We start from the raw sequence: 24,187 nt of genomic DNA, 5'->3' as shown, positions 1-24,187 counted from the left end.
GTGAAAAAAATAATAACAACAATAAACCCCATTCAAAAGCTGCTCATATCATTCAAATATTTGTTTCTGATGAAGTCCTAAGACAAACTTTATTGTTCCAAATATCTGTAGTCTGGGCCATTTTCATCTGGCCTTTATAGATATTCCCATTTCTTGATTGTAAGCTTGATTGGGAAGAGCCTTCTTCAAATTCTGTGTGTATCTCCCAACAATAAAACATATGTAGAATAAATAATATATTTCAAAATGTTACAAGTCTTCCATTTATGTGTTTGTGTGTGCTATCTATATACCCATTTCTCCATCTGCATATGTTTTATCTATCTATCTATCTATCTATCTATCTATCTATCTATCTATCTATCTATCTATATTCTATCTATCTATCTATCTATCTATCTATCTAATTATCTATCTCCATCCACCCATCCATATGTATAAATTCTATATATCCATCCATATCTATCTATCTATCTATCTATCTATCTATCTATCTATCTATCTATCTATCCTTCCATCCATCTACCCATCTATCTGCACATCTCCCTCTCTCTCTCTCTAACTTTCTGAAAATCTCTCTGTTTATTATTGTTAATATAATTATCATAAGTCGTAGTTAAAAGTAGTAGTTAGTAGTAGTCATTTATTTATTTCACACCAGCAATAATATCATTAGCTGCTGTACAGAGACAAAAATAAAACATTAGAAGCAAACTTCTGATGCACAAATAGTTCACACACAGTGCAATGGAAACATGGATAGAAAAACAAAAACAACATACAAAATTGTTGATGCTCTGTATTCTATCTATCTATCTATCTATCTATCTATCTATCTATCTATCTATCTATCTGTCTATCGATCTATCCACACATACATATCTACACGTATTGATGGGTATGTTCTTATGTATATGTAAATTCTTCCACAATAAATACATTTAACTCTTTTTAGTTTTTAGCCAGACTAGATAGTGAGAATTGCTCCTAGCTTTTATCTTTGTTTCCGCTTTGGATTGCAGGGGTAGCTCTTTGTTACAGTCTGCGAGGTTAGGAAGTACGCCTTGTACACATAAAAGCTGTTTTAGCTTCAGAACTCTTCCTCTCGTCGTAACTTTTAACTACCTGTTATAAAATTTATTGGCGGTTTGTAAAACAAGAATAAAAGCCATTGCCTTCATCCGGTTGTAAGACAGCTCTGCCATTGTTGGGTGTGAGATAGTTGGGGAAACCTGGACAGAAACTAGAATGTTACCAAAAGCTCACAAGCAGAACATTTTGACTTTTTAAAAGTCTATACCTAATAGTAGTATTTAGACCTAATAATAGTTCTTGGAATTAGAAAAATAATGCAGTATCTATAGCAGAGGGGAAGAATACACGCGGAGGTCGTTTCCTTCTATGGCTATGGGACTGAAATGCATATTCAGAAGCACAATTTAAATAAATGCACAGGATTAAAGGTACAGTTCTTATAATTAAAGAGGATGTAAAAAAATAAACATCCAAACGAAATCTCGATGGAAAGTAGCAGAAAATGACCCCTATATTTATTTTATTTTAAATACACCAGCATTGTCAGGGGCCAAGAAATACCTTATTTTCCAAGGGAATAGCATTTATACAATGCAAAGGAAGGAGTTTATATATTGTAGCATGATTTTGCCAGGTGACCGTTATGTGGACTGTATTACTGCCCTGCCCTTGAACGGTATTGGTCAATAGGTTTGTATTTATGTAAAATGCAAATAAAAATTGAATATTAACTGCAAGTGTAAATAAATCCTCCAATCCCCGATTCCTAACGCAATCCCCGATTCCTAACGATTCCTTCCCCAGGAAAGCATAATGTTTGGTGCAGAGCCTTGCTGGTTTTTGTACATAAGTTCCAAGGCATTTTAGTGGCGTGTCACTGGCACTGCTACAACCAACGTGTGTGTGTGTGTGTGTGTGTGTGTGTGTGTGTGTGTGTGTGTGTGTGTGTGTGTGTGTGTGTGTGTGTGTGTGTGTGTGTGTGTGTGTGTGTGTGTGTGTGTGTTGTATAAATTCTGTAGTCGTCAACATGCTTTCCTCACACACATATATAGATGAAAATACACAAAATATGAGAGAGAGAGAGAGAGAGAGAGAGAGAGAGAGAGAGAGAGAGAGAGAGAGAGAGAGAGAGAGAGAGAGAGAGAGAGAGAGAGAGAGAGAGAGAGAGAGAGAGAGTGTGTTTGTGTCAGTGTGTGTGTCTGTCTGTGTGTGTGTGTCTGTCTGTGGGTCAGTGTGTGTCAGTGTGTGTGTGTGTGTGTGTGTGTGTGTGTGTCAGTCTGTGTGTGTGTGTGTGTCTGTCTGTGTGTCTGTCTGTGTGTCAGTGTGTGTGTGTGTGTGTATTAGTGTGTGTCTGTCTGTGTGTGTGTGTCTGTGTGTGTGTGTCTGTGCCTGTCTGTGTGTCAGTGTGTGCCAGTGTGTGTGTCAGTGTGTGTGTCAGTGTGTGTGGGTGTGTGTCAGTGGGTGTGTATGTGTGTGTGTGTACTATAATGTCTGTAGTAGTCAGTGTGTTCCAACACAGCACACATATAGATGAACATACTGAAGATAGTGTGTGTGTGAGAGCTATCCGTTTCATATATTTATATCTATCTATCTATCTATCTATCTATCTATCTATCTATCTATCTATCTATCTATCTATCTATCTGTCTGTCTATCTATCTATGTCATGTAGGGAGAGAGAGCAAGGGAGGGACATATAGATAAATATGTGAAATGTTCCTATTCCTATTCCTACTTGGTCGGCCTATTTCCCCCCCATCTCATGTTAATGTAGTATTATTAGGCATTAAACTATATAATGTTATGAATTGCAGTCTGGTCTCAGTATCTACATTACCATCTTGAATGAAGACCGAAAGTAAAGTTCTACTAAATAGAGCACGGATGCCCCCCCCCCCCCCCCAATAAATAAATTAATAAATAAACGAAATAAACACACAGCCACGCACTCACAAAATATACACACACACACACACTGATATGCAAAGTTGGAAAACTAACAGCCCTGTTCGGATGTCGAATAGGCCTTAAGAGGGATATATATATATATATATATATATATATATATATATATATATATATATATATATATATATATATATATATATATATATATATATATATATATATATCGTCACACATTAGCATCAGTGGCGTCCCTATAGTATATATACAGCAGGAGAAGCTTTACAGCACCTAAAAATTACCTTTTCACGCGACATAACACTTTCAGGATTAATATGCATGGCCGCTAATAAGTGTGCAGGGAAAAAAATCAAATAATAAAATAATGGATAAATATGGCGTCAAGGAAAGACATTTGCACACGCCACAGAAATGCAGTACATTCTTGGTTGTTTGCAGAAAATTTACAGCTGGGCAATAAAAGTTTACGACTGAATCACAAGTTGGATTGGCCACAGGAAGTCATGTGGACGCTGCATGAACGTGAACTTTTTATTGTGGTTTTCTTATACGCTGCGCTCCTTGTTGTAACAGTCCACCCAGTGCCAGTGAAAGGGGGCTGATCGTATCTGTTTTTTTTAATACTTCTATATTTATTATAGATTTTAAAAATATAGATATTCCTTTTTTCCAGCCCCGTGGAACTGTTGCTAGCTTGGAGGCATTTTGGAATTAATGAATTTACTGCACCTCTTGGTCGCCTCCCCCTTTTCCACCCCTAGGGGCAAAAGGCTCTACATTTCCTTTGGAGCAAGCAAAGAATAAGGAAGCGTCGAGTTGTAAATACCTTTTATTATTAGTTTTTTTCCTTCTTCTCCCCAGAGTTCTTTGCTTTAGAAAGCCGAGGATCGGCGTGTTTTGTCCCCACCTTAATTTTTTTTATTTATTTATTTATTTTTTTCTCCACTGTAATGTTTTCTTGAAGCTCCACACAGCATCACCGGATCAGACAGAGGGAGTGAGAGAGACAGAGAGGGGGAGAGAGAGAGACAGAAAGAGACAGAAAAGGGGAGAGTGAGAGACAGAGAGAGAGACACACAACATCGGTAAGTGTTCCCTTATTGGCTGCATTTTCCAACTAATGATCCATAACAATGGGTGGTAAAGGGAATGGAGAGAGGACACCTTATGCCTGAAACTTATTATTAGCGATTGTTTTGTGTTGTTATGAGAAAGCTGCAGAGGCGTGTGTGTCTGTCAGTGTGTGTGTGTGTTTGTGTCAGTGTTTGTCACTGTGTGAGTGTCTGTGTCATTGCATGTGTGTGTGTCTGTCAGTGTGTGTGTGTTTATTTCCCCTTGTGATGTCACAGGCTCGCTCGGTTTGGACTGTGTTGTGGCTGAGATCCTGGCATGTTGCTGTCACGTCTCCTCTTATAGGAGGCTGCTGTGCGAGGTCTTTGGGCCTGGAAGAAGAAGAAGGGTAGTGATGTAATAGAGAAATGTGGGAGAGAAAGAGAGAGAGAGATACGCAAAGGAATTGAGGTCGGAAGCTTGGAAAAAAAAAACATGTAAGATGATGTTAAGTATTAAACGAAAAATGCTAACTTTATTTTCTGTTGGAAAAGCTGGAGAGGATGAGTGAGAGCTGAGCATGCGCAGTGAGATCAGATGCGAGTCCGTCTGTAGAATGGATGCCAAGTTCTCTCTGGGTTCTTGGTCATTGCGTATTGATTGCAATACAGTTAGTTTATTTTTTTGCTGATTTCTGTGGTACAGAGAAAAGGTCGCCCTGTGCACGTGTATCTTGCAGGCCTATGGCACACCACATGCACACAATGCCTACACACATACACTAATATATATATATATATATATATATATATATATACATTCTATCTACATAAATGATTCTGGGACTGTTAACTATACAAGTATACATATATATATATATATATATATATATATATATATATATATATATATATATATATATATATATATATATATATATATATATATATATATATATATATATGCCCTGTGGAGGCTTGAACATATGTATATATATATATATATATATATATATATATATATATATATATATATATATATATATATATGAACACATAAATACATATATACACACACACACACATTTACATCCATACATGCATACACACACACTGCACAGATGGCATATAATTTAAAGTACAGTGTTTTCTCTATATGCAGACTGAGTTTTATGAATATTATTGTGTAATAATTGTCATTGTTTATGAATTATGATGCCTTTCTTGCTTGTTGTGAGAGAAATGGCAACAATTTCTGTATTTATTTTATCACATCACACAGAACAATACGCTCCTGTGTATTATTGACACATTATTGGTATTATGCAGCTCTCTGACGGTCACGTCTGATATCTTAGAGAATTTTCATGTATTGTGATTGTTTGATTTTTTTGTTTGTTTGTTGCTATTTGTTTTTTAAGTCTGCATCAACGAAACTGTTCCTTTCTTTGGCTGTTTTGCTGTTGTTAAATCCCTCAGTTTTTGGGTTAGTGTGACCACGTGATGAACCATCATTTAGTAATCTTGTGCACTGGAGTTTGGGGCACCCAGTTCTGCTTATGATTAGCATAGAATCGTGTTGATTTGTCAGAAGAATATGACTTTTGTAGCTCACGTCATGTTTTCGGTACACTGTATATTCTACGTAGGCACACAGTTAAGGCAAAGAATGAATGGTAATACCCTCCGCCCATTTTACCATCCCTCCTCTCAGGTTGGATCCATGGTGTATTTGCAATTTCTGCCCGATGTGGTTTGTCACTGATCGGCCCCGGCCTGTGGTCTGTCACTGATCGGCCCGGCCTGTGCAATGCAAAGCCAGCTACCTATAGCAGAGCTTCTGCCCAGATCATCACACATCTGTGGTGTCTGCTGGCTGCATTATTATATGGATGGAAGATATCTATAAATAGGAGTTACTGCAATAAGAGGTGTTTTAGGAAGCGGATTGCTATTTTCTAATAATTACAGGTCTGGTCCCTACATCCGCAGCCGGCACTGAGTATAACCCCCCCCCCCCAGCCTTCCGCCATTTCATTTGCAGTAATGTGAGGCCTGCCCGCCTGTAATCCCCCAAACATTATTTCAATGTATCGATTTCTCAGTGAACTCGAGCAGGCCCATCCCTCATAAACCTGCATCGGGCAAAACCATTTCATATCAAGAATGTAATGGTGATTTATACATTGTTCTCAGTTTTACAAATAAAACTCCATGAAAATAAATTACATGCCTTATCCACATTGCCAAGGAGGAGAGTAAATGAGTATAATAAAGCCAGGCACTTACATTGACTTTCCTCTTCGGCTGTACATAAACAAAGCAGTGATCTGTCTTCAGCACAAGCCATTCTTCTTCTTTTTTTTTAAATTGAATGAATATATATATATATATATATATATATATATATATATATATATATATATATATATATTATATATATATATATATATATATATATATATATATGTGTGTGTGTGTGTGTGTGTGTGTATATATATATATACACATATATATATATATATATATATATATATATATCAGTATAGATAGATAGATGGCCAGATAGATATTATTTTACATTACACGTATTATGTATATATTAGACTGCATATTCACAATTGATTTATTTATGGTCCCTGCGTTTATTTTCCACCTTCAGTATGTTACACGGATTGAGAATCAATAAGAATTCTACACAGACACCACACACACACACACACACACACACACACACACACACACACACACACACACACACACACACACACACACACACACACACACACACACACACACACACACACACACACACACACACACACACACACACACACACAGTGTAACTACTATTATATTTTACACTAGCTTGTGCTCATTTTGACATTCCTTTAGATGCAGTAAAATTAAAGGCAAAAATCATCTGTATTCTTTATCTTAAAGTAGATCGTAAGATAGATAATTAATTATAATATAGATAAAATTATAACAGAGATAAATATTAGCATATTAGCCAAATAATTAGACAAATAGTGGATATGTGATAAAGTAGGTATTACCAAACTTTGGTCACCAAACAAATATATATGTGTTAGTCTGTCTGGGTGCAGGCAGGGCTGAACGTGTGTGTGTCTGGGTGCAGGGCTGAACATGTGAACCTATATACGTGTGTGTGTGTGTGTGTGTGTGTGTGTGTGTGTGTGTGTGTGTGTTAGTCTGTCTGGGTGCAGGGCTGAACGTGTGTGTGTGTTTGGGTGCAGGGCTGAACATGTGAACCTATTTGTCTGAACATGTAAGCATGTGTCTGCCTGCACTGTGTCCATGGTTAAACATGTGTGTCTGTCTTGGACTATGTACAGGGCCAATTATGTGAATGTGTGTGTGTGTGTGTATGTATGTGTGTGTGTGTGTGTGTATGTGTGTCTTTCTGGGCTGGGTGCTGGACTGAACATGTGAACTTATATGTGTCTGCCTGTCTGGACTGTACATGTAAACATATGTCTGTCTGTGCTGTGTACAGGGTTTAATATGTGTGTTTGTGTTTCGTTCTGTCTGGGCTATATACAGAGCCGATCATGTGAACCTGTGTGTGTCTGTCTGGGCTATGTACAGGGCCGATCATGTGTCTGTCTGTCTGTCCTATGTACAGGGGCCGATCATGTGTCTGTCTGTCTGGCCTATGTACAGGGCTGAGCCTGTGTCTGTCTGTCTGGCCTATGCACAGGGCTGAGCATGCGTGTGTCTGTCTGGGCTATGTACTGGGCCGATCATGTGTCTGTCTGTCTGGGGTATGTACTGGGCCGATCATGTGTCTGTCTGTCTGGGGTATGTACATGGCTCTGCAGATCAGGTTGTCACACTGTTGTACACTTTTGTGTGCCTGCGCCCTTGGAAAAGTATCTTTCTTGCTGCTATGCGGTATGATTTACTGCACCGAGGCAACACGGCACTTTGCACAAAAGCGAATATTCAGATTGTCCTCTTAAAATAATGTCCCTTTTATTGTATTGAAGTGCATTCTGGCTTGGCATACTGTAAATGTTTTTACAGATAGAAAACACAATTCGGTGTTAAATATTCTTGGTGTCTATGAATATTTTATGCCCCCTCGATGTATTTGTTCATTTTCCTGTTTGAGCCGGCAGTAAAAACGCTCAAGTACAAAAATAACAACGTATTTATTGACGGGAGCGCTAAGTTAATAAGAAAATGAGAGTATTGCAGCGCCTGTTCACTCGCTATATTTATTGGCCAGATTCCCCTGCTTACTTCCTTACTTAAATCCGCTTATTAAATTTACAGTCTCAGTTTCAAATGTATAAATACTGTAATAACCATAAAAAAACCTCACAATGAAAAATAATGAGTTCAATGGGATGTTCTTGGCGAAATGTGAATTGCAGGGAGGTGTTTTATTAGAACAGGCAATCTAGGAATACAAACGTTTAATCGAGGGGTCAGACTGCTTCTCCTTATAGGAAAAAATGTGCACATTGTGGCGAGAGGGCCATTGAGGGCTGTGTTCTTCCTGTTTAAGGCATTTGCAGGGAAGGGTGTTTTTTCCCAGGCATGTTTTAGGATCACACGTTTATATATGACCTCTGTTTTATGATCCTTTAGAATGCTGCACTGCAAGCTGGTGAGGCGAGGGGGGCTTATGCCTCCTCCCTGGTCTGTGCTGTATTCCTATGGGCATAGTTGTTTGTTTGTTTATATACTGCCACCAAGTGACCAAACGCTGCTATATCCTCCCTGCACTGGTCAAGCTTGCTCTCTGCTGGGATTTCCAGTGTAAATGCCACAATCTGTATTTTTAAATTTTTTTTTTGTATTATTATTATTTCTGACTTATTTAAAGATTTTTTTTCATGCAATGTGTGAAGTTTAATGGGAAACAGGTGGACAGTGGTGTTTTTTCTGTGTCTGGCTGCTAGGAGGACTGTAGTACTGGTGTGAAATCATGTGCTTTAGCTGCACTGGTCAGACCTGGCAGTAAGGAAAGACACACAAAAAAACCAACCTGCACATCAAGAGTTTATTTACTAAGAACGTAATATTGTCACATCACATAGAAGTGTGAAATTATTGCCAGAGACATAAAAATGATCTACACATCCTAATGTTGCATTTATCCCGCGGTTCACCCATAAAGAAACTCCAAAGCCCACCAACATCGGTGTAAACCTAAAAAAAAAAAATCTTAAAAAAGAAAGGAAAAAAAATAAATAAAAATAACACATAAGAGTATAAATAAGTCTGTCTTGCAATGTGGTGCTAGGCAGTGTTTATATCATCACAGGTATAAGATGGTGCCCTAGTTTGTTCTTAGTAACCTTTAGGTTTCTGTTTTAATGCTGTGACTTTCCCTGTTATGTAGCAAGACTCCCACAGGGACATCGTTTTATTTAGTACAGTTTGGTGCAAGCATGTCTTCAGCCCAGTCTGTGGGATGGTTCAGAAGAGTCATGAAACTTTTTTTTTTCGTTTTCATAAATCCTGGTTGATTGATATTATTATATTGCTAATAATTATGGTATTCCACAGAAAGAAAAAACATTTCCTTTACTATTCAGAGACGGTAATACATAGTTGTAATGATGTTCTGTCCTACAACAGATACATACCTGTAGGGGGAAAAAAACACATAAATATACTGTGAACATAAAAGGAATAACAGGTATAAACAAAGTACTTTTACCTTTTTCTATAAGCAAGTAATACCTGAACGCATAAATGGCCACGATATATATATACAGCCACATGATTGTTAGAATATACTTATATATATTTATACAGCCACATGTTTGTTAGAATATATATATATAGATATATATAGATATATATATATATACAGCCACATGATTGTTAGAATATATATATATATATATATATATATACACAGCGCACATATATTATATATATATACAGCCACATGATATATATATATTATATATATACAGCCACATGATTGTTAGAATATATATATATATATATATAGATATATATAATATATATACAGCCACATGATTGTTAGAATATACTTATATATATATATACAGCCACATGTTTGTTAGAATATATATATATATATATATATATATATATATATATATATATATATATACAGCCACATGTTTGTTAGAATATATATATATATATATATATATATATATATATATATATATATATATATATATATATATATATATATACATATATAGCTGTAACACAATATGCATTTATGTACACAGGTATTCATTTATATGTAGACGAATATAAATAATTTTTACATGAATGCATTTGCTTCCATACATATGAAGTAAACACACACAGACACACACACACACACACACAGACACACACACACACACACACACACACACACACACACACACACACACACACACACACACACACACACACACACACACACACACACACACACACACACACACACACACACACACACACACACACACACATATACATGCACACCATTTGTGGGTGAGCAAATGGTAAAAGTTATGTAGGTCTATACACAAGTGAATGCATGTGTACATACCAAGCCACACGGCATAAGCAGATAGCAGCATAAGTATATTCCCTTTATTTACAGTGATTTGTGTATTTTGGTTATCTCAGAGTGAGGTTTGTACATTTTTATCCTGAAGACGAGCAGTGTGATTTTTGTGTCTCTCTGTTGTTTCTGGTTGTTGCTGCTGTGCTTGTAGCACAGGGTGTGGTATACTAACGTGCTTCTTCTGCCATTCTGGAAAAGTTTATGATAGTTCATCAGATCGTTAGTTGTAGGCTGTAAACTGTTGGCGCTGGTCCAGAGGCGACCCCTTTCTCTAAAGCGAGAATGCTTCCTCTACTGTTTACGTTCTATGTTATTATCTGTCTGCCTCACTGGACTAAAAACAATGTCACACATATTCAGATGTATTAAAATAAAAGTGATGTGTTCCTGTTTTATTTTTAACTATCTGCTTTTACAACTGAATTCAGCGATAGTGGATCCTTTGTCATGGCAGAATCTTTCTACAGATACAGTTGTACTAAATTCACCTATAGCCTCAGGACACTCTGGAAAATTACATTTAAAAAAATGTATAGAGCTTTTTATAGCTCTCTGGAACGGTTGCTGCGTGTCTCAAAAAAATAGCAAATCCTATCCAGTCACACAAGCCTATATATATATATATATTTTTTTGTTGTTTACTTTTTTCTATCTAATAGGCCGTACACAGGCAATGGTCCCGGTGAACGTGCTGCAGTTTTAATTGAAGGAGCTGGAATACAAGGTCATAAATAAATAAACCGAATGCGGCCAGATGGGCTGTAAATTACAAATATGAATTACAGAGGTGAAGAGTAAGGTGTTTATATCCCGACTATGTGCTGTCCAACAACGCAGCCCTTCTATTCATTACACGAAGTTACTTAGCAACTTCTACTCAACTCTACTGCACTTATGATGTTTACAAACCGTGTTTAATTTGTATTACTATCTGTTTATTTATTTTTTGCTCTCTCACACACAAACATTATTATTCATTATAGCATATATATGAAATACAAGCAGAACGGACTCCCAGATGGGGGGGGGGGGGGGGGGGGGGGGTTATAGATGATTATGGGGCGTAGGGAGCAAAAAGCCCCATTGGGTCATTAACTCGACCACAAGTAAACTCTGTGAGGCTCTCCCCTCTAGATTGCATCGTACTTTGGTTCCTATGACTCTGTGTTACCCCTTAAAAATCACAGGGGTTGCTTCCTCCCTGTAATTGGGGAGGATATAGAAAACACGTGTGCCTCAGCCATTATTCCTCAGCTTATTTTTTCCATCAGATAATCAATCCGTTAATTAGAGAACTTAAAACAGAGGCATTCATTATTCAACTTTACACGGAAGTGAGGAAAACGTTAAAAAAGTGAGATGATAGATACATAAGGATAGATAGGCACACAGATAGATAAACAGATATAGATTGATAGATATATAAATATATACGTTAGTAGATAGGCTTACCTGTTGTTTTTGCCCACACATCCATTCATGGTGTACACAGTATTCAGTTTAGGCGAATTTACAAGTTGCAGAAGTCTGGACACCTATTAGATAGAGTCCACACACCGGTTGTGCTGCACCCCACACACTGGGTGGATGCATAAACATCTGCTGTGATATGTTCTGCTGAGTGTACATAATTGTGCAGGCACTCGTTATTACAGAGTATATACCTTCAAGGCAGTGACACCTAGGTGCAGAGCTGGAATAGGAAAAACAAAAAATAGTAATAGTATAGGTAGACAGGGAAACACAGTTCTGAAGTTCTATTTGTGGCAACCCATAGAAGTCAAAGCTACTCAGACAGCTGTGCCTATTGGGGGTTCTGTCCCCCCCCAATTGGCTTGGCTGGAATTGCCTTAACCAAGGCTTCCTTTTGTTGCTTGGAGTTGCATGTGGTAGCCAGCCAGTTTTCTTCTCCCCATAAATCGAGCAGTGCTTTAAGGCTTGCCCTTTGCTTATACATGTAATAAAACACTTAACTTTCCCTCTTCTAAGCAAGGCGCTATTACAGCCTACAAACTGCCTCACTGAAATCCTTTAAATATCAAAGTCCTTTCTCCTAAAATAATCCCTGCACTTTACTGTAAGTTTAATGTTGTAGAGAAGGAAGGGGGAGGGTAAACTCCACTGTGAAAAAAATAGTGCCAAGACATGTAATAATAAATAATAATAATAAAAATAATAATAATGATTCCTTTAATATCATAAGAAGGGCAAGAGCATGCTAGGGGCCCACTGGTTTTACTGCAAGTCCCAGCCATACTGTACAATAAATAAGAGACAAGCGATAAGTGGGCAATGAAATACTGTAAAAAGGCAATCAAACGGTTTATAGCCTAGTAGAGGAAGCTTAAGGGGGATATCTGGGTGACAAGGCTGCCATCATAACAATCTCAGTATCTAATATAAATGTATCATTGTGTGTTGTACACCAGCCTATGTGCGTCTATGTTTGTGTTTGAGAATATATATATATATATATATATATATATATATATATATATATATATATATAACCATATAGAACACAGGCGTTCCAACAGTATACAACAGCCACAATCAAATATTGCTTGTGTATAATCTGATCTGTCTAGATGTATGTGTAGCTGAAAGAAACAGACATTTGCAGTGAGATAACTATATATCCCCTCTCATTGAGTAACTTGCTATAAAACATCTGCTTTAGGTGAACCGTTATAGAGACAGCTGCTTTCTCACATTCTCACCCAGGCTTAGTAAATAGCAAGTTTTCTAATAATATACTTTTTATAAGTAATAACAACAAGGCTTTGCGTTTAATAAGACACCCCCCCCCCTTACCCTTTCACCTCTCTAGATGTGGCTGAGCCCCCCCACTACATACACAGACATTTGGTTGTACCGACCTTACTTGCTGAGGGTGTCCCACACACTGCTGGTTTAATCTCTGCCTCAAATGGTCGCTTTATTTGGCTTAAAACTTTATTTTTGGCTGTTGCTGCACTCAGGGGACTGTTGGTGTTACACAAGGGCAATAAACGAGCCCCTTTTTCCTCTGTTCTCCTCTTTATGGCTTTACAGCCACCATTTCGCATTGTTGGTCACAGGAAAAAGATCGTAAAAGCCTTCAGCATCCGGGTTTCTCTTCATCCCTGAAAAAATATTGCTTTTTGTAACTTTCACAAATAGTGGCCATTAGGAATAGCTTGTTAGACAGAGCAGTGCTGTGGCAACTGCACTCCCCATGTCCCTCATCCAGGAATGCGAGCATCTCACTTTAAGGGCTAATTCCAAAAGCCTGTTCTGGTTTATGTTATTATTATTATTCTTTTCTGTTTTTTTTTTATTTCTCCTTTTTTTTTTTAATCCAGGACACTCGCCTACAAGCTGGGAGCACTTAATAAACGAGATGGCTTAAAAACGTGTGTAACCATAAACACATTACAGCCAGCCCAGTGCCCAGACCCCTTCCTTCTCTGGGAAATATAGCTTTTTTTATTTCCTGTAGTCTCATCAGACCATTTTTTTTCCAGTTACAAAAGCCACACATGCAAATCAGAGTTTACAGCGTGCTAATTATAAATCAGCCAAGCACAGAGGGCTGAGGCTACACGCAAAGTAGATGGCTTCAGGGTTCTACATGATAATGCCAAAATAACGCCACCGACCTCATAGTAATAGCAATAAAACAAATATCTGCATAAACGTCCACATACAATGGACTAAACAAAAAGCTGTGGTCTGCCCACTAAGAAAAGCTGAAACAGAAGTCAAGATAAGTCATAAAAAGTGTAGATATGTTTATAAATTAGTATATATATATATATATATATATATATATATATATATATATATATATATATATATATATATATATATATATATATATATATATATATATATATACACACACACATATTACACATTCCATGATGCCAAACTGTGGGAGTTAGCTTAGCACTAGTGTACTGACACATGTCATATATACATGCCTTCATACGTGCACATACGTCTAGGCATGTACATCTATAGGTATCAATATTGACACACGTATCTGCTTATGTCTATATGCCAATCACACATAATCTGAGGCAGCCTCTGCCTTTGCACGCGTCTGTCACAAGTCTACTAAGTTCCAAAATGCCTTTGCATACATTAGATTCTATTAAGGAACAAAGTGAGAAATTCTACTGGGAAAAAAATGTAAATCGGATTTAAGCTGTTGCGATCTCCCCAGACGCCCCCCATCCGGTCCCCAAACCCCCTCAAAGATGATATTCTTTCCTCCTCCCGAACTAATTTTATATTTCTAATTGGAAGACTTACTTTGAATGTATACTTTCAACTAGGGAATCAACACAAGCAAAACCAATTTTTTCCTCTCTTGACATCTCGCCTCCTATTGGCTGCAGGCGGGTCAGCTGACTTTGTCATTTTGTCTGTCCTGGAGTGGAGCCGTCCCTATAACAATCTAGTTCAGACTACAAACTGGAGACAGAAATAAATATTAAAGAAATCTTACAGGCAGGTAAAGGAGAAGATATGAATTCCTATTTCACCAACCCCTCTTTATCCTGCCATTTAGCTAGTGGCCAAGAAGTTATACCAAATGTGGCCCTCAATTCAACTGCCTATGACCCTGTCAGGCATTTCTCCACTTATGGAGCAGCCGTTGCTCAAAATAGGATCTACTCCTCTCCATTTTACACACCGCAAGATAATGTTGTGTTCGGATCCAGCCGGGGCCCCTATGAGTATGGATCTAATGCTTTTTACCAGGACAAGGACATGCTCAGTAGCTGCAGACAGAATTCTATGGGACACAATACACAGACTTCCATTGCACAGGATTTTAACAGTGACCAAAACAGATCCAATGCCCAGGAGCAAAAAACTAGCATACAGATCTACCCTTGGATGCAGCGTATGAACTCCCACAGTGGTAAGTTTTTTACAGCTTGCAAGATATAAATTAAATAAACTGAACGATCTTTACGATCATCTCTCCCTAGCAGAAGAGGCACACTTGCCTTTTTTATGGCCTCATAAAAGCAATAAAGTACTTCCTTACACAGTTGCTGTTATAGGCCTTTTATTTGTTAAGTTGTTGCAAGCAGATATGGCTTGTTATGTGCTTACTAATTAAAAGACGGTGAGAGTAAAATATGTCATAAAGTTCAACGAGGTTTGTGTATTTTATTTTTTTTATTATTTTTATTTTTTTTGAAGGGGGTAAATGTTTTTTTTTTTTTAAATAATACCTTTACTTGTTTAAAGTTATGACTTGTTTTTATTTTGTTTTTGATGTTTTATTCATTTAGACTGTTTTATTTGGGGGAGGGGAAAAGCGAGAATGAAGCAGAGTACGATATGCATATTAATGATGCTATGATGATTATTATAATTCGGAATTAATAAGCTGGTTTTTACTTTAGTGGTGGGGAGTTGTTGAGCTGTGGGTCTATGAGGCTGTGTAGGGCAGGCAGTGGGTTATTTTCAGTCTAGGTAGGAGTGTAGTGAGGCTGAATAGAGCTCGCTGGATGGATGGGAGGGAGGGTGGGGATGTGAACTGGTACAGACAGGGGGCTGCAAGGTACAGGCAGGTATAATGCTAAGCTGTGTGTGTGTCTGTGTGTGTCCCTGAAGCCTTTCTCACTAATTATTCTCAGTTTGTCTTGTGTCTGAATCCCTAGGGGTGGGCTACGGAACGGACAGGAGGCGAGGACGCCAGATCTACTCCCGTTACCAGACCCTGGAGCTGGAGAAAGAATTCCACTTCAACCGCTATCTGACGCGACGCCGGAGGATCGAGATCGCCAACGCGCTCTGCCTAACGGAGCGTCAAATCAAAATCTGGTTCCAGAACAGGAGGATGAAGTGGAAAAAGGAGAGTAACCTGACTTCCACCCTGACGGGGAGCAATGGGGCTGCTGCTGACAGCCTAGCCGGGGGGAAGGAGGAGAAGCGAGAAGAGACAGAAGAGGAACCCAAAGAGTGAATGGGGGGGAACTGTCACTTGCGTCCCCCCTCTGCTGCTCCCCTTCTGCTATTCCTCCACCCCCCTCTCAGCTGGCTGAATTCATCTTGGATGGGCTGCATTACGGAAACAAATATATAAATATATTAAATATATATATATCTCTACCATCTCTTTACAGACAGAGCCAGTTGTGGACTAGATGAATCCTTTGAGGGATAAAAAAACAGACGACCTGCAAAATAGTTTTTTTTGTTTTTTCTTTTTGGCCAGCCTCCATCCAGCACTCGCCCCATTTCTCTGACTCTGAGTCTGCTGTACACTTCATGTTGTTTCTCCTGGTTTAAAGACAGTGTTCCAAAGTTTCACACTTCCTCGCAAACAGACGTTGCCTGCAAACAAAGGGAGGAATCTCCCCCCTAGAACTGGGGGTCGTTGCCTGTGTTTTATGTGTATTTTGGGATGGACATTGCACAGTTTTAATGTGAAGAGAGTCATACCCTTCAGAGAACTGTCCTGATCCTCTTCCCCCTATGAGCCGTATGGACACTCATCTATTGCACCCCCCTCCCCCCACATCCTAAAAAATAAAAATAAAAAAGCTTGACTGCTTCAAAGACGACTCTTGGGGTGATCTGCCATATTCCATACTGTGACAGTCTGCCGTGTGACCCTTATATTTTTTTTAATTTTTTTATTTTTTTCATTGTGCCCGTGGTGTCAGTATTTATATTTATGTCAGCACTGCAATGTTCAATATTAGCTCGTAAATGACGTTTCCTAGCTGTAGAATAAATGGTTACTTTCTCGTGTTCCACTATGTATAAAGATCACGTCCTATGGACAAACTGTTGAGTATTTAATAAAACTGATATTATTTTTACCTGGTTGTACTTTTTATTCCACCCTTGATTGTATGAAGTGATGTTGGTTTGTGTGTCAGTAGTGTACAGATCTGCACACACACTGTCAGCAGAGGCAATGCTTTGTGTACAGAATAGCGGAGAGTTGTGTACAACTCTCCGCTATTCTCTCTATCTGGGCTATTGTCACTCTATTCTGCACTACAATAAAGACATATTATGCTGCTCTCAAAGTTACTTCCGAAACACGTGCATAGTCTGGCTCAGACAGGAGTGCCCACTATACAAGGGCATTACACGAGGGGCATTGCACTCTATAGATCAAACATAGAGCCCATTCTGAGTGTAACATAGCCCAGCTGTCTCAGAGCTGGAGAAATTCATCAACTCTCAAAAAAGAGCAATATAGAGTAAGTATGTATAAGTATGTATTTCTACCCTAGCTGCAAAAATATCAGCACCATATATTTATTTATATATAGCCATAAATGGCTGGAAAATACACTCAGAATATGAAAAACAAAAACCACCAAACAACAACAACAACCACTGCCTGTATAATAATTACACTCTAAGTGTAAACAAGCCTGGGAGTTCACACTACTTCCATAAACTGACTTAGATTACCTAAAGTAGCCACTGTTGGCTAGCATAATCCTATCCAAGAGAGTAAAAAACTACTCACATCAGAAGCAACAGAAAAAACAACAACTAAGAAGCAAGAAATAAAGGGAAAAGCAAAAAGTAACAAAGAAAAAAATACAGAAAAAAACAATAGAAAAAAAAATTCCTTAGATATTCCAGACCCCCTCTTCTATAATGGAGAGACAAGGCTTATTAGAATTGATATGAAAATGCATGTAAATATAATGCACCAGGGGTAGATAACCCCCATACAGAAAAAGCTTGGGGGTATCAGGTTAGTTCCAATCTATCCCCACTCTATTAAATTTAGGCTGTGGAGCCATCACACTTAATGCAATTGTGTGGCCGGTGAACCTTTCACCTTGAAATAAATATTACATATATAGGGAGCCCTGTTTAATATTCACCTCTGGAAAAGAAGCCTAGTATCTCCATTACCACTAGCATGAATTAGCAGTGAGGTAACCCGAATCACGCCGATTTTCTTTTTACACTCTCCAAATAAAGTGAAATTCTCTACACCTCTGATCTGTGGAGCACAACAAAGGAGAGCACAGACCCAGGTTTCCCTCCAGTGATCAAAAACACAAATATTTATGGCACACGTATGTTTGGGAGATGTTTAGCGAGATAAGGATCTGTGGTGAGCCGAACAAACCAGAACACAGGCTGAACAAAGACACTCTCAGATCTAACATCTATATAAACACGTGTTTTATCCTTATCAGATGCATTCCATAATGTAGGAACACTCATTGGAAGGGGGGGGGGGGTATGGTGCATTATATGGGATATGGGGCCCCACATTCTGTAAGCCAGGACACATCAGTTCTGGGGGGGTTAGTCTGCTTAATTTCCGGGTTGTTCCCTACTAAATATAACCTGGGAATATAATCCAACAGTCCATGGAGCTGGAGGCAGTAAATGCCATCCCAATATTGGGGTTCTCAGTCATACATAATTGTATTTTGTGTAAAAATGTAGGAGGGGAGAAAAATGAAAAAAAACGACGCAAAGACAGTATAATTATTTTTTTTTTTAAATAAGGTGAAATAAGTAACCCCGCGGGTCTCTGTATAGCCATAATGTCCCTTGCTCCATGGGTGGTCAACCATCATCCACGGAATAAATTATTAATATAGTTAGGTAGTATTAAAAAATAAAAGTTATACTCGTCACCCATTGACCTATTGCACCAATGGTGGCTGCAGCCATATTTAGCAGGCGCTTTACCCCACTACTGGCACCAGGTGACGCTGTGGCCTCACTGTCTTCTCTTCCGACTTGGGGCCTTCAGTTTGCTCTGCCAACATATCAGATACGTTTCACAGGCTTCCATCAATAACCTCCTGGGGTCATCAAGCCAAATTTATGACTGGCCAACAGAGTCACGTGATTCTATTTAAACATCCCATATTTGGGCAGAGCACATAGAATAAAGAAAGAGGATTCCCCAGCTATAAATTCTGCACTTTAGAGAACAAAACCCCTGAACTTCAAAGGGCCACAAATCAAGCCTAATCAAAGGGTGCAAAAATAACAACAATAATAATAATAATCAGTAGCAGCAGAAGCAGCCATGAGCTCGTACGTAGCCAATTCATTCTATAAGCAAAGTCAAAATGTTCCTGCCTATTCCATGCAAAGTTATGGGAATTATGGATCTGTATCCGAGGTCCCTTCATCCAGGTACTGCTACAGTGGGTTGGATTTGAGCATTACATTCCCATCTCCCGGTTCTTCAAACTCTCTAAACGGTCTGGACATGCCTTCAAACCCCAGCACAAACTCTGACCGACCTTCTTGTACTGTCATGGGCACTTCGGGGCATTCTCTGGGCAGAGGAGAGCCAGGAGCCCTGAGCCCTGGGATTTACAATCAGAAAGCGGGCAACACTTCGCTGGAAGACAGATCTAAAGGGATTGAGAACATCAAAGCAGAACCGGTACAAACAACTCCACAAGGACAACCTCAGCTCTCCCAACCACAGCAACAGCAGCAGCAGCAACAGCAGCAGCAGCAGCAGCAGCCACCCCAAATCTACCCCTGGATGACCAAACTGCACATGAGCCATGGTAAACTTTCACTTCTCGCTTTTGTTTCATAGGGTTTTTGCATTGGTTTTTATAGGCCATACGGGGCAAATAATAAAAAAAAACCCGAGGTCGTAAATTTTACGACTTAGGCATCAATTGCTCGTAAAACTGTCCACTAAAAGGCTTACAGGCTATAGACGTCCAAATTTATGACAGCATAATTGGATCATAGGAACAAAACGCACAGAAAAGACAATAATTCCATTTTTAGGGCGAAGAGAAGAGGGAAAAAAGGATTTTTTTTTTCTTATAGAAAAAAAAAAGTTTTCATATACACTTGTTTAGAAAGTAAATAAGGCTGATGTGACAGAAACTGTACTTGAAAGAAGTGTATATGTGGACGATAAGTAGCATGCTTGTATTTATGATGTGTTTATTAACGTTATACAGCGTATTGACATAAACTATTACATGCATGTTTACGGGCTTGCAGTACATGTCAGCGTTACTCCCCGCTGAGCTGCCTATAGACATTTAATATTTTTAGAGGGGATTGTTAAGAGTTTTTATTTAGGAGACATTTTTTTAAAATTATTTTCATGATGATGATGGTCCTATGCTTCATTAATATACCCCTACTCCCCTCTCCTTCCTAGAAACGGATGGAAAGCGTTCCCGGACCAGCTACACCCGCTACCAAACCCTGGAACTAGAAAAAGAATTTCACTTTAACAGATACCTGACGCGCCGCAGGCGCATCGAAATAGCCAACAACCTATGTTTAAACGAGAGGCAGATCAAGATCTGGTTCCAGAACCGAAGGATGAAGTGGAAGAAGGATTCCAAAGTCAAAACCAAAGACTCCCTTTAAAGAGGAGACCCTCCAGATAATTTAAACTTTAGTTTTACATCTACTTTAGAGAGAAAAACTTTTTTTGTTCCTTTTGTGTGGAGGGGAGGTTGGATGGGATCAAGGGAAGGTAACCTAACTACAGGGATTCTGAGTTGATTTAACATCTTATATAAGGAATAGACCTCCTTGTGTGACTCGACACGATATGAGATGGTTTCCCCCCTTATATTTTGCAAGCGAAAAAAAATAGTGTATAGATCTGTATTTTATCCATTAAGTGTATTCTTTTGACCAGTGTCAGTTTCAAGGTGTACAATGTGGAGGAGAAGAAAGCGTGTAAGGGCAGCTATGGTTTCTGTGTAGGGTCTACCAGTCCAGGCGTCATTGTACTGAGAGTGCAATCTGTCCAGGGTCAGGGAGAGTTCTCGGGGAAGTAAAATGCTAATTAGGATAGCAGGCTGAAAGGGACAGGCAAAGTGTGGCTGTATTATATTGTGCTTATTATAATAGGGGTCATATCGCTGGTTACCAGTTTAGATGTGGCGAAGAGAAACATAAAGATTAAAAAAAAAATGACAAAAAAAAATGAAATTAAAAAAGTAAAAATGAAAACTGTAAACTTACGAGATGAAACTTTTTGCCATTTTGTTATATATTGTACATACACACTGGGGTGTGTAAAGTCCACAGATACGTGTCCATACACTTGTATAGTCTTTAAAACCCATGGATGCTACACACAGCACAGCGTAATATTGGTTTTTTTATGTTTCATTTTTACTAGTACTGTTTATTTTTCTCTCCCCCCTCCCCCGAATCAGATACGTGCCCAACTACTACTCGCACACTTTGCTCACAGACTGGGGTGTATCAGTGTATACACTGCGTGTGTGTAGGGTTTGATTTTGTATTTGTTGTCATTTTTGAAAAGGGAACATATTGCCAGAACTGTATGTGTAATTTATTGTGTTATTTTTTTTTATTCATTTGTTTTTCTACTTTTTTGTTTCATTTTGCGTAAAGGCTGAAGTGTATACAAAAACCACAGTTTGTACTTCATTGTTTTAATATAACCTTTTAGTCAGTTTTATCTGATAATGTAACTCATATATTTATTGGTTGCAATTTCATATGTGGAAAATCATGAATCTTATATTTTGTCATATTGAATAAACTGCAAGTAATATAACAGATGACGTGTGGGAGGCCACTGTATGTTTACTTGTATAGCACAGCCAAGATGGTCCGCCCAGTTTGTAAAGTGCCAGCAAATCTATAGAGTCTAGTACAGAAAACTGGCAATTAAATGTGTCCAAATAATTTCCCTATGGCATGATAGATGTGCCAGCCTAATTATGAATTATGGCATGGCTGAAGTGGCCTCTGTGTATGCCTGTAAGTTTAGTGTTACTAGTAATAGATATGCCTAAATGCTATCTAAAATATGGACAGTATGACAAACGAAGAAGCCAAACATGAAAATAAGAATGAAACAACATACCTGTATTGTCCCCAGTCCTGACATCTCATAGGTAGTCTAGGATGACCTGCACTGCAAAACCACTGAACTTAAAGATCCCACAAGTAAGCAAAACTGGTGTACTTGGTGTGACATTGTGAGCCCTGGGTTATCCTGGGAGAGGGATCCGTATTCTGTTGTCTGCTATGTGGCCTGAGAACTATTTACAGTAGGGACAAATGCCTGAAATAAGTTAAGAGTCCCATAAAAGTTTATGGCACTTCCGTTACACGTTGAGACAAAGGATGAGCTTCCTGATATTGGAAGCCCTTTGAAGATGAGTCCTGAGGCCCAAACCCTTTTTATCTTTAATCACATATTGTTAAACGTAAAAAGACATAAGAGCCCATTTTCTGGCCATGCCTGTAATTAGCTTACACTGTACTTGTGGTCTGTCAGGTTGTCAGATATAGATTATTTGTCAGTCGCGGCTCCCTTGTGTGTTTGATATACAAATGTCACCATCAGTGCCCCCCCCCCCCCCCCATGTCCCCTGTCACAGTGGTGACGTCATCTCCCCCCACTAGTGAACACTTCCAATTTAACCAAGCCTTTTTGTTAAAAACTCCAAAACTTCCAAAAAGAGTCCTTTCACCCCCCCCCCCCCCCAACACACACACACCTTGTCACCAGCACTAATATACACAGTTCCCCAATGGTTCACATACCTAATGCATTTACAGTAAAATGACACGTTAGAGTGCATAATGATATACTAACGTTTACAGTCAGTCACGCGAAAATCTAACACAGGCTACTATGTCTCTTCTCCCTGCAGGTACCCATATAACTAATGCCTGGGTTATGTCCACCCCAATAATTCAGCCTAAAAAGTCAGAGAAAAACAGAGACATCACTTAGTAAATCCCCCAATCACCCTACCAGTAAATGGCTCAGGTACACTTACTGTCCACTGTGAGAATAACTGGAATAACTGACATCAGTGGTCAGCTGGACCTGAATAATGCAGCAATTATGAAAGCCCAGAAGTCTGACTCATCTTCTCAATATCAGATTAAAAACGGCAAGATAAAAAAAACACGTCTTAGGCAAAAAAGGCCACTTACCTTTCCTGTAAAAACTGTGACCTCTATTTTAGTAAGGTTAGCTAGGCAAAGGATTCATGAAATGATAAGTCCGTGCCATTGTGAGACATTGCATTTAGTGTAAGAGAGAACATTAGGGCAAATACTTCTGGCTTCTATTCTATGTGAATTTTAGTAGTTTAAAAGTTTTGAAAGGTTATTTATGTGGATGGCCATAAGGAAGGACCCTGAATGGCTCTCCTGGAGCACGTGATGTCATTAAAGTAAGTTTTATGGTTTGGGGGAGCTGACAAAGCTACAATGTATTTACATCATATATAATCTTAACTGTCCACCATCGCAGCTGCCGGGTCTCTTTAATGCTGGGACAGTGGGACAAGGCAGTTAGTGTGGATTACGTCGCCTGGTGAAAGCTGAGGGTTCACCAGCCAAAAAGACCCCAGGCAAATGGAGGGAGTCCTTCTGCTGTCTCTTGTCACTAGATAGGAGTTTACGAGGTAACGTCGGAGGCTATTATTATGATTATTATTAGTGCTATCACTAATTATTATTATGTACATTTGGGGGTACAGCTGCGAGTATGCTATGACTGCTGGAGGTTTGTTTATACCTGATCTATTTTTACCTTATTTGGCATTTAGTACCCTCAGATGATTTTTTTTGTTAGCATTTATACTGAATA

At 38.7% G+C, this 24,187-nt stretch overlaps 2 protein-coding genes across 2 annotated transcripts; both read left to right on the top strand.

The window, feature by feature from the left end:
• The first annotated feature begins 15,108 nt into the window (after nt 1-15,108).
• Nucleotides 15,109-16,564, top strand: HOXC6 (homeobox C6). Its single transcript, XM_068265077.1, has 2 exons — nt 15,109-15,508; nt 16,260-16,564. Exons 1-2 carry the CDS (start codon nt 15,109-15,111, stop codon nt 16,562-16,564), a joined length of 705 nt encoding a protein of 234 aa, XP_068121178.1.
• A 3,066-nt stretch (nt 16,565-19,630) lies between these two features.
• Nucleotides 19,631-21,403, top strand: HOXC5 (homeobox C5). Its single transcript, XM_068265076.1, has 2 exons — nt 19,631-20,126; nt 20,744-21,403. The coding sequence occupies exons 1-2, from the start codon at nt 19,631-19,633 to the stop codon at nt 20,956-20,958; spliced, it is 711 nt and encodes a 236-aa protein (XP_068121177.1). The 3' UTR covers nt 20,959-21,403.
• Nucleotides 21,404-24,187: the final 2,784 nt, after the last annotated feature.

This window comes from Hyperolius riggenbachi, chromosome 2 (assembly GCF_040937935.1).
Source record: "Hyperolius riggenbachi isolate aHypRig1 chromosome 2, aHypRig1.pri, whole genome shotgun sequence".
Lineage (NCBI taxonomy): Eukaryota > Metazoa > Chordata > Amphibia > Anura > Hyperoliidae > Hyperolius > Hyperolius riggenbachi.
The sequence above is the reverse complement of the archived record's forward strand: the minus strand, read 5'-3'. Positions and strand labels throughout refer to the sequence as shown.

Coding starts and splice junctions, on each gene's coding strand:
- HOXC6 (XM_068265077.1), top strand. CDS start 15,109: ATGAATTCCTATTTCACCAACCCCTCTTTATCCTGCCATTTAGCTAGT. Junction 15,509..16,259: donor GCGTATGAACTCCCACAGTG/GTAAGTTTTTTA, acceptor CTGAATCCCTAG/GGGTGGGCTACGGAACGGAC.
- HOXC5 (XM_068265076.1), top strand. CDS start 19,631: ATGAGCTCGTACGTAGCCAATTCATTCTATAAGCAAAGTCAAAATGTT. Junction 20,127..20,743: donor CAAACTGCACATGAGCCATG/GTAAACTTTCAC, acceptor TCTCCTTCCTAG/AAACGGATGGAAAGCGTTCC.